The sequence below is a fragment of the Myzus persicae genome, unplaced genomic scaffold (assembly GCF_001856785.1).
Source record: "Myzus persicae strain clone G006 unplaced genomic scaffold, MPER_G0061.0, whole genome shotgun sequence".
In the NCBI taxonomy this organism is placed as follows: Eukaryota; Metazoa; Arthropoda; class Insecta; order Hemiptera; family Aphididae; genus Myzus; species Myzus persicae.
The window spans coordinates 1,534,396-1,549,711 of record NW_019101568.1 but is presented as its reverse complement, the minus strand read 5'-3'; the positions used below and the strand labels follow the sequence as shown (position 1 = coordinate 1,549,711).

Sequence of the window (15,316 nt, the reverse complement as noted above, 5' to 3'; positions counted from 1 at the left end):
TACCATTTTATGAAACCAACCAATCTCCACTCAGACTCAGAATCTATTTTCTATAACATAAGAATTCATTAATAAAAGTTTTGAATTATTTAGGTACCGACCTAATAAATCCGAATTGATGCAAATTTTTATGGGGTGTACTTATATAATAAGGATCTATGAAGTGTTTTACCTATTTAAGAATGTTTCAAAAAAATGTATGTAGGTAGGTAGGTGGTACCTACTACCTACTAACTTACTAGAAAAAATATGTTCTTCTCGTTAGTATCCATCTTATTAAATTGAATACCTTGATACCTAATTAATTTAACTTTCATTGTATTATGAACAAATAATTTTACAGTTTCAATGATGATTGGTTTATGTTTGCACTTAACTATTTATGGTAGGTACCCATTATGTTATCCTAATGATAAGTCGCTTCAAATGCGTTCAAGTAGAACGAAGCTAATTTATAGTTATCTTAAGTTCTACAGAAAGTTAAATAAATTACAACACTGTTTGTTGTGTAAACATTTGATCATGTCTTCATTGTAATACCAAGATACCATTATAATATGATCATTCCTTCTGTGAGTGGCCAATCAATAAATGTTCAATAATAGTTGTTGACTTAATAAATTTATTCTAAGCTAAATGACTACTAAGTATTATTGTATTACTTTTTGATCAAATAATTTTTTTTGCATTCACAACACGCATATTGCATATATAAATCACTGATAGAAAATTCTTATTAAAATCTAGGTAAAAGAAAGTTAGTTGAGTAATCTCATTAAAATATAAACCTAAACTTTAAACCTACATGGGATGAATAGCGATTAATTTATTCAAGTTGTATATAAAATTAATCTCATAAGTCATACATTCTGACAATCTTTCTGCAGCCATTTATGAAGGATAAAATAATATTTTGTTAGGGTTTTGAGCACCATCTGGTATTTAAATATTATGGTGTTATCTTAACTATAATTTAAGTAATGTATTTATACAATCTAGTATTTAGATATAATTGTATTATCTTAACTATAATTTATATAGAACTAAATACATTTAAACATATCAATATTTTTGCAATATGAATTAAAAGTTGAGATCTAATTTATTATAGTCTTACTACTTTTGAGCTACAGAACAAAACATCTAAATATTCAATGAGGTTTATTAACGTAACTTACTTAATGCTTATATAAATTTATGGTACACACATTTTACACTATTTTAACTTTTAAGTAATGTAATAATTATTAATATTTGACATATTAACATTACAATTTAGTCATGGACTTAAGTAAACTGTTGCATGTCAAATTCTGGAATGTATAAATTCATATTGCACATCAATTATAATATAATAATACATTTTAAAGGCGGTTGTTTGTTTTTATTTCATTGTCAATAGGTTCTTATCTATTATACCCAAGCGCATTCCTACATTGATTTTATAATATACTAACTATATTACCAGACTTCATCCGGGTAATAATTTATTTATAATTTACGACTTCAAATAGTAATGACAGACACAAGAATTTGAAATTTAAAGAAAACAAACATCATCATAAAATCAATATATTTATCACTCCGCTTAGAATCTAAAATTAAGCTTATTAGTTCTTAATATAATGTCAATAATTGATTTAAGTATAGATATATTAAAAAGATTTTAAATGTTTATCTTTTGTTTTTTTTTATTAGATTTCTATACAACAATGCTACATATTTCATTTTTATTTAGATAGTTTAATTTTCATTTAATTTTCTACTTTCCAACACAAAGTTTACAATAAAATTGTACCACATTCTCAAGAGTATCTATAAATATTATTATAACTGATTCATAAGTATTACTTATAGTTATGATAATATGATGAGGTACCTAAAGGTACATTTTTTAAAATATAATATATAATCTTAAATAATAAATAAATGTATGTATTTGAATTGATAATTAGGTCTAAACTTCAAAATAAACTCAAATATAGTTAAATAAATATTTTACTTTAGAACACAAAACAACTAAAAAATATATTAAATGTTGAAATGCAAAAAAACAAAAATAAGACTAATAAATATCAAGTTAATAATTTTGACAATCCGTATAAAAATATATCATATTAGAGTTAAAAAATTATCATAAAAAATGCTTTTATCGGTATAATTTATTTACATTTTTTTCTCAACGCAGATAATTTTGAATTTCAGTAATTTGTTCGTCAATTCTATTTGATATGCCTTTGAAAGCAGATGGTGGAGGCCCAATCATTTGTACCAACTGTGGTACGTCTTGCCTAGATATTTGACAAAATCTGGCCAAGGACTTCATACATCTAAAACTATGCTCTTCATTGGGTTTGCTGTTGAAATACTGTAAAACAGCCATAGCAAGTTCCACAACTACATCATCGAACACCTTGAAAAAAAATTAAACTACAATCATTTTTGTACTGCCATCTAGTAAAGACAAACATTATCATTATTTTTACAATAGTTTTATTTTTAAATAGTTTATTGAGAAATATGAAGAATATTGGTCTATATTAAACTAAAAAAAAAAACACTAGTAATAATTAAAAGCAACAAGTAGCAAAGATCAAAATGTGCCACAACTGTATATCCATCATACATTCATACATAATATCATCATAGGCATATCTAAAAGGGTGTCTGTAAATAACACTGAAAGCAGTTCTAAATTATAATATTTTATTCTTGAACAGTTACGTCTTGTATTACACAATGAAATGTTAGTAAACAATTAATAAACACAAGTAAAACTTGTTGGTTGCGTCTGCATTCAATATTAACATTAGCTTATTTTATTATTTTATTATATACATTTAACAGTCTAGTCATCTAAATATTATGCATAAAGATTTAAACAATTTTTAAAACTCGATAAATAAACTGTGCGTATAGGGTACCTACTTAGGTATAGATAAAATACAAATTTATTCAAGTTGCGTACACAATTTGCCTTAAACGTCATATTAATGATGGAATATATAGTTGTGAACTTGCAGCACTCTAGTTTACTTGAGTAATTTATTACAGGTAAGAAAGAGATACATTTGATTACATCAATTATAACAATATAATGTATTATTACAGTATAGAAGAACGCTCAGCACATTTACACAATGCCAGTATGCCACGTACACGTTTATATTGGAATATATATATATTATGTCTACCTTAAAAAACGATCCCACGGGTAACAGTCTTCGAATGTTTTGGTTTTTTAACATTTTCTGAAAACAGTTAAACGAGACAAGGGAAGAACGTGCACACATCATTCAGTAGAATCGACTGAGTGCACGTCAACGCGAAACACTACATAATATAACATATTATATAGGTACATAATATATATATACACTGGCAACTTATTTAATATGGGGTAACGTCCTAATAAAATAACGGTCTTATTTTTATTTTATACATAGTTATATATACATCAAAAGCAATACAGACCACTGTTTTTACCTCCTTGCAGGCCAAGTTGTGCACCAAGGCTGTACCTCGGTCTTGCAGAACCTTGTCTTCTGACAATAACGAATTCACCGCCACCTTAGTTGTCACACGTATGTTGCTCACCGAACTGGAACCCAACTGCCATTCAGATATGTATAAAAGCCATTCAGAAGTGCTGCTATTCTCAAACAAATTGCACATCTGAAATGTATTAGACAGCCACAATGAGTAATTTCAGAAACCTGGACGATGCGAGCTCGCAATATACTGACAAATAAAGTGAGAGCTAGCTGTTCAAGCAGAGGAAGTTTATCAAATCCATTAGCGTAATTCATAAGTATGTGCTCCCTTCTGTCTTGGTGCAACACTAAAATAATATCGTCTTTGAGTGCACCAGCGGCCAAAATGTTCAATATCGTCTCGCGCACCTCTGAAACTAGCTGACTGTCGTTTAATAATCTACCTGTAAATCATGCATATTACAATCGTTTGTATAAAACTAAATAATTACTATATGTATTAATGTGTCAAATTTCATTTTCAATTATTTATTTGAATTTTGTACAAAAAAAATGTAGGGATGGTTTACTAGCCCTACTGAAGACACGACCATAGACCTATTGACTTAAGTTAAATTAATAGTTCTATGGCTATTACTATTACACTATCAAGAACACTGACCAACAAACGATAGGAAACCTTCGCCCAGAGCCCAAGAGCCTTCGTTCTCCAACATATACTGATCGAGTTCGGCGACATACTGCATGTCGTCCGGATTTATGCGGCCATCGATCAAACCAACTAATCGTTCCAATTCATTTTGTACCTATTAATTATTCGATTAAATATATGCATACAATAGGTAAATATATCACGGTTGAAACTATACAGTTAACAGTTACGATCATGTAAACCCTACGTTTATGGTATCCAGGAACACTATAGGCGGGTCACGTGCTTTACGCTGTAACTCAAGCTCCTTCCTTGCCAAGTCTTCCGCGTCATTGTCATCAACTACAGCTGCAGGCCGGAGAACTTCGTTCTCAGCATTTACTCCATTCGTCCCGTTTTCAGACATTTTTTTGCGATTATCGCCGTACCTTCAAACGTAAAATTACAAATAATGGGTACCGTGGGTATAAATGTATTACATCCCACACTCGTATTGTAATTAAATATAATAAATGATAATAATGTATTTAAAACAAGTTACGAACACCTACCTGCTGGAACTGGGTTCGGAATCCGTACAAAACTGATCGCTCAAGTTTTTGTTCTTGTTCTTCTTTTTCTTCTTTCTTTTATCTCTTTTTTCTAGTTTCTCGTTAAGCTTATTGCGTTTTTCTTCTAATAACGCTGATTGTTTTCTGTCAATGGATAAATAGAGAATAAAAATTAAAAACTGCCGGCATAAGATACAATGAGCTCCAAGTTATTCGTTCACGCATCTTAAAATTGTTATACAAGAAACATATTATAAAATAATATATTTGACGTATTATGACGGAAATAACACGAGTTATATACACTACAAATTACAACAAATTGTTAATTTTAACTAAGTTTTATTTGTATTTAACAAAAGTAGGTATTACACATTTACACAGGTATTAAATTTATATGTATATCTGAATTACAAATTATGTCATGAACAAATAAAATATAATTGTTTAAAAATGTTTTACTATTTTAAATAAGTATGCAAAGGTAAAATAAAATATTCTAATTTAATTTCGTAATTTCATAAGTGATAAGTCATAACAAACAAATAAGGGTATTTTATTTATATTTAGCTTAAAACTAAATACAAATAGAGAGCAACATTATTTAGTTGAAGAGAGCAGCTTGAATTAATATTATGACCATGAATTGCGGATGGAAGTGTTAAGGAGAGTGATCGCTGATATCATCTAAGGATAATATCATTAGTTTCTGAAACAACAAATCACAAACAACGCCATTTTGTTAATTGCTAAAAATAAGTTTTAAAGTGGTTAATATAATCATTAAGATAGATGTTATTACAAGTGAAAAGCTAAAAATTAAATTGCAACATTTAAATAAAAACTGTACACGACATACCTGGCAGAATCGATATCGTTGTTAAGAGATTCAAAATCGGAAGCAGACCTCGTTACGCCCGGATGTATACCAATATTGTTGGAGAATAACTCTAAAAGTGGTGCCAGTTGTTGACCAAATGGACTAAAATAAAATAAAAAATATTTTATTGCAAAGGTGAGGTCCTTGAGGATATTGAGAAAAAAATTATAAGGTAGGTATAAAAATACACACGTGTTAAGTATTTCGTTTGGTAAGTCTAAAATGTAGCTAGGAATTGTATTTCCGCATAAAAACTGACTAATCTCGTTGGAAAAATTATTACAATTGTGTCGTAATAAATTATACTTGTCTGCGCTAAAGGTACAAAAAAAAAGATATTATTAGCAATAAATAATAATAGATACTATTAATACCACTATATAATAAATTAATATAATATGATATGTTGGTATATTGTGTTCGAAATCATTCCACTGTGGGTAATATATAGGGTATGTACTTACGAGAATGTATCCTGTTCTAGACCACGCAAATATTCTTGGAACACGTCTTGCGGCAAACACGTCTTTCCCAAACTATGGGTACGTAGCGGATTTCCCAAGGCTGTGGTGCCCTAGAATAATCGAAAGAATCGGCGTTAAGTACTAAGCGAGAAGGAGCATATATTATTTCCACTGAAAGTATGCAACGATTGGCCACAGCGTCGTGTTAGAAATACTGTGTACCTATTTTTAGACTGAACAGAGTGGGACTTAGTCGAATTGGAATGGTGTCAAAATAGTGATATGTGGGATAGACTTTCATACACGAAGCATTCAGCTAAGTACTATAGATACCTAAAGATAATTATAATATATGTATTATGTTATCACGCTCGTGAATAATGCACAACAATGTTTAATTTTAATTTTTCTACATTATTAGTCAAATCAACATTGCTGATTAAATATTTTCGATAAACCTGTGAAAACTTATGAATTTGTGTTGTTATTGAGACATTTCCTTAAATCAAAATCCATAGAAATAAATAATAATAATAAAAAAAAATATTTTTCAAATAAAACACGAACTAAGGAAAACCTAAGGCACTAAATAATTATCTGCAAACTTTCTTTTAAAAAATATTATTATTATTATTACTATTATTAACTGTGCCACTGATTTAATGATATACCTACTAATTCATTAGGGAAACATAATATTAATTGAGACTACCACTTTATTTATTTTATAGTTAGGTAGAAACAATTTAATATTTTGGATTATAATAACTTTTTGAAACATGAAAAAATCATTTAATTTCCTTCAATATAATTGTAGCCTAAACGTTAAAAATATTAATTTCACTCAAAATAATGCCATACAACATACAATTGGAATTTAAAACATTTGGCTAATCATCCTTCAATATACACTACACCAAGTGTTCATCAATAAGGGTACTACCAACAATTTTGAGCCCATGAAATTGATTAATGTATTTTCACTTGAGAACTTAATATAACACTACATTTTTATCATTTTTCACACGCATGAGCACTTTTTTTTTATTGTATCCCTTTTCTAATCAAATTATTTTATTTCTAAAAAGCTAGCCAATAGTTGCTTTTGAAGAAGAAGAATTGACTGACTGAACATAATATATGAAATGTTTACAGCATTGGTCTACCAAAAATTTCCCTTATTTTCTTGTGATTTCATATGATAAACTTGTATGAAACTTTAACACACTCTCATACAGTCAATATTTAAAATATCAAAATGAAAATTGAATACAAGGTCAGATCCCTATAATTTGTTATAAAAGCAATTAAAAAATTTCCTAACCATGATAAAATAAACATTTGGTGAAAAGGTCCAGTATGTAAGGTTTTTAGTTTACCAACAAGAAAATCGTTTTATGAGAATTTGTTAATTTGAGGGAGAATCCAATGTCTTACTTAGTTCAAACATTCATAAAAAATTAGTTTTGATTTCAGGTTAACCTTTTTTTTCTTAAATGTAAGACAACTTATGGGAAATATTGTATTACATTTTCAAATTTGAAATATTCATAGAACATTTTTGAACTTAATTAATTAATTTTTATACAGTTTTAAAAAAAACTAATAAAAAAATCTAAATTTTCTTAGGCCTATAAATAGCTCAAAAAAATCAAAGTATTTTAATAGTTTTATTGTATTGTGTATAGAAAATGCTTATATATTAGTGAAAATTGCATGTATCTAAGATTAATTTTTTAAGAGTTACCCCAAAAACCAAAATTGTCGAAAACTGATTCTACATAAAAAATTGTTCGTTACTTTTTTTTTTGGTTTTCTCGACGCTTTTAAAAACTACTGTGAATTTGTAATAACCGTATGCATCAACAAGATTCACTTTCCCAACAGAAAAGTTACTGGAGTTGAAAATCGAAATACATATTATTTTGACCATTATCATCGTGTACACACAAACACACAAACATTTTAACACATTATACATTATTGTAAGATCAATGCATTCATCACACCGTTCAGAATCTAAAAAGAGCGTAAGCCCACAATATGTTTGTAGTAGAATTCAAAGCTGAAGTTTTGACAAAATTACAAAAGTTTGAGTTAGAAATTCATACAAATTATTCTACTTATATATCTAGGGATTTAAAATTTAATACAAAATTCATCAAAAGTTTTCTTACCTTAAATTTAAAAAAAATGCCTACCAGAAAAGATATTGAAGTTGTAAATCTAAGCATTTTTACTGTTCTAACAAGTGACGCTGGTGGTGATAGAAACAAAAAAGTGTGCTATACAGTATACACTATACTTGATGTTTTCTCCCCTAAAATTATGGTAAAATTTTTTTTATTAAAGTGGTGCTATGGTATCATAATTATATCCATAAATTGTTAGGGGAGTCGTTACAAAAAAAAAAACAAAAATTGTATCCAGATTTTGATGGTCTGTTTTTTGTTTAGTTGATATGGTAAATTAATTTTATTGTTTACCGGTTGCTATAGCAAATTCAAATCGGTTAATTAATATTTGATTGCCACAGTAGAAACGCAAAATAGACTATGTGAAATTCATAAGAAAAAAAATTATTTCCTGCCCAAAAACATAATATCCCATCAAGCATGCTTCTACCCATCTTTGCCATTTTTTCAATTAATTTATTTAAATAGAGATCGTATAAATTTTTAAATGAACTCAAAGATTTTTTTCATAATTCTTGAGTTGTTGGACTACTTAATGAGTGTCCCTATGGCGACATTGATATACACTTTTACTACAAACATTTTAAACTTTTTTTAGTGTAAATTAATAACGTACATTTTTAATTTAAATTTTGATGTAGGTGATTAATTTAAAATTTGAAAGAGTAATTTACTAGTTATTAAAATGTTAATACTAGGGACAATAGTCCTAATGGTTTTATGAAAATATAATTTTTTATCTAGTATTTAATATACTTGGATCATTTTTACATATTGTAAATATTGATAGATTAATATAAATTACTAAAATGTTCATATCTTGTAAACCCACAGGTCACTAAGGTGGGCTCATAAACTTATCATTTGTACAGAAAATTAAATAACTCAAATAACTTCAAATTTTGATATTGGTATATCAGTATTTTAAGAAAAATTGTCCGCTAAGAAATAGTGGTTGCCATTCGAAGGACAGAAGTTTGTGCCACTCCTTAATTAGCACAAACAATTTCAAAAATTAAAAATATAAATAAAATTAGATATTATAATATTATATTAGAGAACCTTGGTATATTTACAAATTCTAAAAATCAGATATTCAATAGCTCTATTATTGAAGACAAAAAAAGGAGATGAGCATACACTTGGTGAATTACCCTGTCAAAAAAACACACATATCTTACAAACTCAATGCTTTTATTGTTCTACTCAGAATCTGAAATAGGGGTTGAAACTTAAAATTTTTTTTTTATACTCCAGTTAAAAAATTTTAATTTTTCAAAGATTTTCCTACATAACTTTCTACGTAGGAAAATGTATCAAATTCAGTGGCATACATACAAAATAATTCCTGTTTCCTTGAACTCACTATATAATATATAATATATATACAGACTATTTTTTAAGAAAATTATTCAACTTTTAACATTCTAATTTAATGGATGCATAGCTCATAAAATCCTGACAATAAGGGAAACAAATCAATTATTTTGCAATCATATCAATAAAACTATTTTTATTTATTTTTGGCTATTTTAATAAAAATACAATAAAAAAAAATTACACACATAGTTTATAGTTTTTTTTTATTTAGAAAACTGAAATGTTTTATATAACAGCGGCAATAACATTAGATATTTTCATCATTGGGTTATTGCCAATTACAACTTCAATTACACTTTTGTAATACATTAAAGTCTGTTGAACATTTTATATCAATTTAGTTGCAAAATAAATATACGTTTGATAAGTAGAAATAATATAATATTAAATTCACCTAATATAATACACCTATTTTATTTATAGTAGTCTTAATGAGAGGGGGGATTGGAGGAATTTGACCTGATGCCCCTCATCTTGGTCAAATGTTGCAGCCTGTACCCACATATTAATTATAAATTAAGAAATAATAAAAAAAAACAATTTGACAATATACCTATAAGAAATAAAATGTATGACGGGTTAGGTTAGGGGTAGGCCTCAAATAGCTTAACACGGCTCTGTGAGTATTGCATTACTTAAGTATGAAATGTAAATTATCTCTTTCATAATAAAATAGAATCATTAAAACTAAAACTATAAAATGTACATAAGTGCATTTATCTACGAAATATTGTAATATACAAACACAACATTGTTATTTCATTATTGTTAAATGTAATTAAAATGTAACAAATATTTTGCAATTTTAAAGTAGAAAACAGAAAGATTGATGACATTAGAAGTACCTAATTAATATCAAAATATATCGTTGAAAAACAATAAAGATAATCTTTAAAATGTTAGGGTAGCTTGAATTACCTATAATGTATAAATTTGTACAATACATTTTATTGAGATCATTTCTGATAATACATATTTTGCAGTAAATTTAAGTAAATTAACTAATATAAGGAAGTGTACTTTTATTATTTTATAGAATTTACATGTTCTTCAATATTGTTTATCTCTTTTATAATAGATTTTGGAAATCATCTAAGCTCAAAACTACTAATAATTCATTTTTGTGATTTAGAACATATATTAAATAAATAGTCCTAACTACAAATTTCAAATTGTATTTCTGAATATTAAACAATTATTGATGATATGTGAACAGTTGATTTTAAATTCTATAATAACTTAGCAAGAATTTTTTTTTATCAAAAATTCATAAGTTTAAGTTGAATAAACCTAGGTATTGGCTATTACAATATCATACCAATTAAAGATTACTTATACCTATTTAGAAAGATTATTTTAATCAATTAAAACAAATTGTTTATAATTCAGGTCAAGAGCGACATATTTTTTTGGAGTTCTGATGAGCTCTTGTTTGTGAATATAAATAATATACTAAATACAGTAAATAATAAATTTAGGTGGGCATAACTTATATACTTTACTTAACCTGAACCTACAAATTACTATAAAATTATATTGAAATCAAATTCATATACAACATAATACTCACTGGATCGCATACTGATATCCCATTGGAGCCAAAAAAATACTCTTTACCGAATACTATTATTGCAGTGTGCCAAATACCTTCAATATTTTTTTCTGCAAATCATTTATATACATAGTAGGGTCAGTGTATATTATGTATTGTGTGGCAACTTACGCAATAATGACTGACCCAGGGATTTGGCCATACCACCAGTTAAATCGTAAACATATAATTGGACTTCCTCACCGGCTTCTCCCATTGTTGTAGGTACAAATCCACTCTAGAAAAAATTGAAGCAAAAGTTAATAAGAAAAATAACACTACTATTCAATACACAGTGTAAAGATAAAAAATGTGCATAGAAGATATTCAACCGTGACGGCGAATGACGGCAGTCGATTCAAAATAATTTACCAAAACGGGTAGCCAATTGGTAACTTGGACACTTACCAAGAAATTTGCAAGTCAATCGAAAGGTCAATGTATATGGTTTAAATAATTCGTAGAATTATTCGATCTGTATAAAATATAAATATAAGACTGATGCGAGAAAATGGGTTTCAGACAGTGACGCAAATCGCGACGGATTGTAGAAAAGTATAAAAATGCGTTCTTCAATTTTAGTTCAGACACTTCAAATAGCAATGACTCATAACATCGATGATAATGAATTCACAACTTGCCGCAGACTGATCGGTTCGGCGGTCACGGTTGTTACTTGTTGTATTGTATTATTGAATCACATCGACGTAATAAGCAGACAAAGATCGCGGGGTCTGTAGAGGAGGTGATATGCGAAAAATTGAATGGATCATAATCAGGGCGCGATCACACACCTACGAGTCTCCAAGGACACTATAAATCGCCGTTTAATATTGCGCGCCAAAAAATGCACGTGTCTAAACGCTGCCGTCGCTAACACTGATTATTATTATTAATATGACTATATTTTTACTTCGTCTATCCGTCATAATATTTTGTTTTATATATTATATGCGTATTATGTGTACTTGAATACCTATTATAATATATAAATACATTCGCCTTGGATCTTGATGCGGCTAGCCACCTCCGAACGACCAAAACAACCATTATAAAATGCGCGTATCATGTAACAATTAAAATCTTCGTCGCTGCATACCAGCATAATATTATGATAAAATAAATAATTAAAGTTATAAAATGGCGCTTTATTGTTAAGGTAAAATTTTGAATGATTTTATGTAAAATATTTAAGTAGCTATAATAATGCTATACATATAAATGTATGTATATTGGTTAGTATTACTATATGTTTGTACCAAGTTAAAAATGTATAAAATGTTCAATTTGTTTAACTAAATTTAAAAATGTATTAATGAAACCTTAAAATCTAAAAAATGTATGTATATTTTTTTTAGTTGTTTGAAGTTTAAATATTTATGAAATGAGATATATATACAGGGTGTTTCTGAAGTGTGTGAGGTAATTAGTATACGCATACTCACTGTGATGCCACAATGAAGATTTTTTTGGAATTTTTTTTCTAACTTCAAAATCTGGGTTTTTTAAATTTATTTTGAGAATATTATCTTGAATGTAAAAATAAACACTCTAGTCGTATTTTTTGCAAAATTCTCATACGAATCGAGATATCACATCATTTTTGCGCTTGTCGCGCGTTTTTCGCGCTCGAATCGCCAACTAAAAAAAAAGTCGTGCGACACATCGATTTGTATGAGAATACTGCAAGATAATCAGTGGTGATAATTATTTGTTGTCATTAGTATAAAATAAAATGTTTATCTTATCGAGTCAAAGTAATTATGTTAGGTACTAGGATATCCAAAAACTGGAATTTCAGTATAAACACACAAATAGGTAGTTTTTTTATCTCTAACTATTATAACTTTATAAAGTTAAAAGTTATTTAATAAAGGTATGACACAAATGTATGCTAGTAAAATTTGATCGTTTAAAACTCTGTTATCCCTAATTTTGTTATTATTTCATATTTTTTATTAGTCGACAATGTAAAACAATGTGTTAATTAATCGTGTATTATCAATGACAACAAATAATTATCACCACTGATTATCTTGCAGTATTCTCATACAAATCGATGTGTCGCACGACTTTTTTTTTAGTTGGCGATTCGAGCGCGAAAAACGCGCGACAAGCGCAAAAATGATGTGATATCTCGATTCGTATGAGAATTTTGCAAAAAATACGACTAGAGTGTTTATTTTTACATTCAAGATAATATTCTCAAAATAAATTTAAAAAACCCAGATTTTGAAGTTAGAAAAAAAATTCCAAAAAAATCTTCACTGTGGCATCACAGTGAGTATGCGTATACTAATTACCTCACACACTTCAGAAACACCCTGTATATAGATATATATATATATATTTTAAACGAAGAATAACGATTTTATTTATTTTGTTATAATTAAAAAAAATTATTCGTGGGGACTTGAAAATTGTACGTAGGTATATTAATATAATATTATTAATTTACGTATTACTTATATTATATTTTATTTTACATACTTACTGAATGATATTTAAACAATATTTAGATTAATTTTAAGCTATTGCCTATTTATAGGCACCATACTACCATGTTTCAATATAGTACAATGTGTACCGTAGGTATTAAAACAGACTATATGGAAAGTATGTAGTATTGTAGTTACTGGTTATACTCAAGTATAAAGTTTTAAATTGTGATTTATAGAATAAAATATAATTATTGTTTATTTTTATAAAATATATGTTTTGAATATATGTTTTTTATACTATCCACGTGTATCATTAACCGTGTCGACAAATTTTAGGTTCAGAATAATCCATTCCACTTTGTATTTTAAATATTATAGTAAAATTACTTATAACTATATTATTAAATTTGAAGGTGAAAATATTATTTATGGCTCCTGTAAGCTTTTTTTGTATTTTAATTTTACAACAACTTATGAGTAAAATTTAAAAAAAAAATAACAATTCAAAATGCTCATAACTTGTTTGAGAATTAAAATATAAAAACCTATGTGGGGTTTAATAATATTCTAACTTTCAAATTTCAATAATAGGTCAAACTAATGTTATATTAAAAAAAAACGGAGTAAAATGCATTATTCTGAACGTTAATTACCTATGTGTTGTGTGTCGGAACTTTGACAGATAAGCAACCTCCCACTTCATCGCCTCACGGCCTCACCTGGGGAGACCTATGGACCTAAACAGTCCGTAAAAAGACAAAAGGAAAAAGTATCGGTAATGAAAATTGGAAATTGAAATCTGGCGGCAAAACGAACGTATAGACGGAAAGGTTTGTAGATATTATGATGGTACCAACTTTGAGTAGGCGGGACTACCCTTATCGGAGATATACAATGAACACAATTCGCTTATAAGTTATAAGTACTAGGAATTTGAATAGTTATTATCATGGTCTTGTAAATAAGAGTATAAAACCACGGTTATTAATATCGGATAAAAATCGTATTATCTATCATATCATAAAATACCTATACTATAAACATGTAAAATATAAATATATATTATTATGTTATAAATTATTTTAATATTAGGTACGCGATTCTTCACTATACGGAAAAACTACTAAAAATAATCGAGGCTTCTGACTTTCTGAGTTATGACTCGTGAGCATGGATCAACTGAGCAAGTAAAAATGTAATAATAATTACTAATCTCACCGCTCACAATTGTTTAACATGACGAATAAATAATAATAGATATTACATACCTATCTAAGTACTGAACTGCGATAGGTTAGTTGTCTGTCATCGTGTTAGCAAAAATCCGAGAGTATAATATGATCGAACGGTGTAAATAGTTAAAAAGAAATGTTTTTTTGTGATGTGCCACAACACTTTCATCACGCGGGCAACGACGATCGTATGATAAATATAAAAAACAAGTAAATAAATAACAGGTGGGTACATATTATATAGATTATAGTTCGTTACCATGAGCGTACAAGTGGGCGAATCATTCAGGGCTCGTTCGGACATGAGAATGCTTGCCATTTTAGTTAATTGCACCGGGTCGAACGCCGCCGTGGCCGAATAACGATCGACGACAACACTCTGGAGCAGCATACCGCTGAAGACGATCAGTGTAAATCGCATATCGTACCCGCGACG

At 28.2% G+C, this 15,316-nt stretch overlaps 1 protein-coding gene across 4 annotated transcripts; it reads right to left on the bottom strand.

Annotated features, from left to right (window-relative positions):
• Window positions 1–1,919: 1,919 nt before the first annotated feature.
• On the bottom strand, window positions 1,920–15,316 carry LOC111029567. 4 transcript variants are annotated; one of them, XM_022308608.1, is made up of 13 exons: window positions 15,140–15,316; window positions 11,340–11,445; window positions 11,187–11,278; window positions 6,042–6,151; window positions 5,770–5,892; window positions 5,557–5,679; window positions 4,698–4,841; window positions 4,394–4,574; window positions 4,156–4,300; window positions 3,747–3,937; window positions 3,487–3,675; window positions 3,195–3,251; window positions 2,108–2,413 (listed from the first exon to the last, which is right to left on the bottom strand). In XM_022308608.1, the coding sequence occupies exons 1-13, from the start codon at window positions 15,299–15,301 to the stop codon at window positions 2,180–2,182; spliced, it is 1,857 nt and encodes a 618-aa protein (XP_022164300.1). In that variant the 5' UTR covers window positions 15,302–15,316; the 3' UTR covers window positions 2,108–2,179. The 4 variants fall into 4 exon arrangements, with proteins under 4 accessions (XP_022164301.1, XP_022164300.1, XP_022164302.1 ...); XM_022308611.1 differs by lacking the exon at window positions 15,140–15,316 and adding an exon at window positions 11,616–11,971 and having other exon boundaries at window positions 2,110–2,413; XM_022308609.1 differs by lacking the exon at window positions 3,195–3,251 and having other exon boundaries at window positions 1,920–2,413; window positions 3,475–3,675.

What these genes read in the sequence shown, in the direction of transcription:
- LOC111029567 (XM_022308608.1), bottom strand. Translation starts at nt 15,301, where the DNA reads ATGCGATTTACACTGATCGTCTTCAGCGGTATGCTGCTCCAGAGTGTT. An exon ending in AGGTTTCCTATCGTTTGTTG is followed by an intron (nt 3,938 to 4,155) that starts GTCAGTGTTCTT and finishes CATGATTTACAG; the next exon opens with GTAGATTATTAAACGACAGT. An exon ending in ACAACTTGGCCTGCAAGGAG is followed by an intron (nt 3,252 to 3,486) that starts GTAAAAACAGTG and finishes AACTGTTTTCAG; the next exon opens with AAAATGTTAAAAAACCAAAA.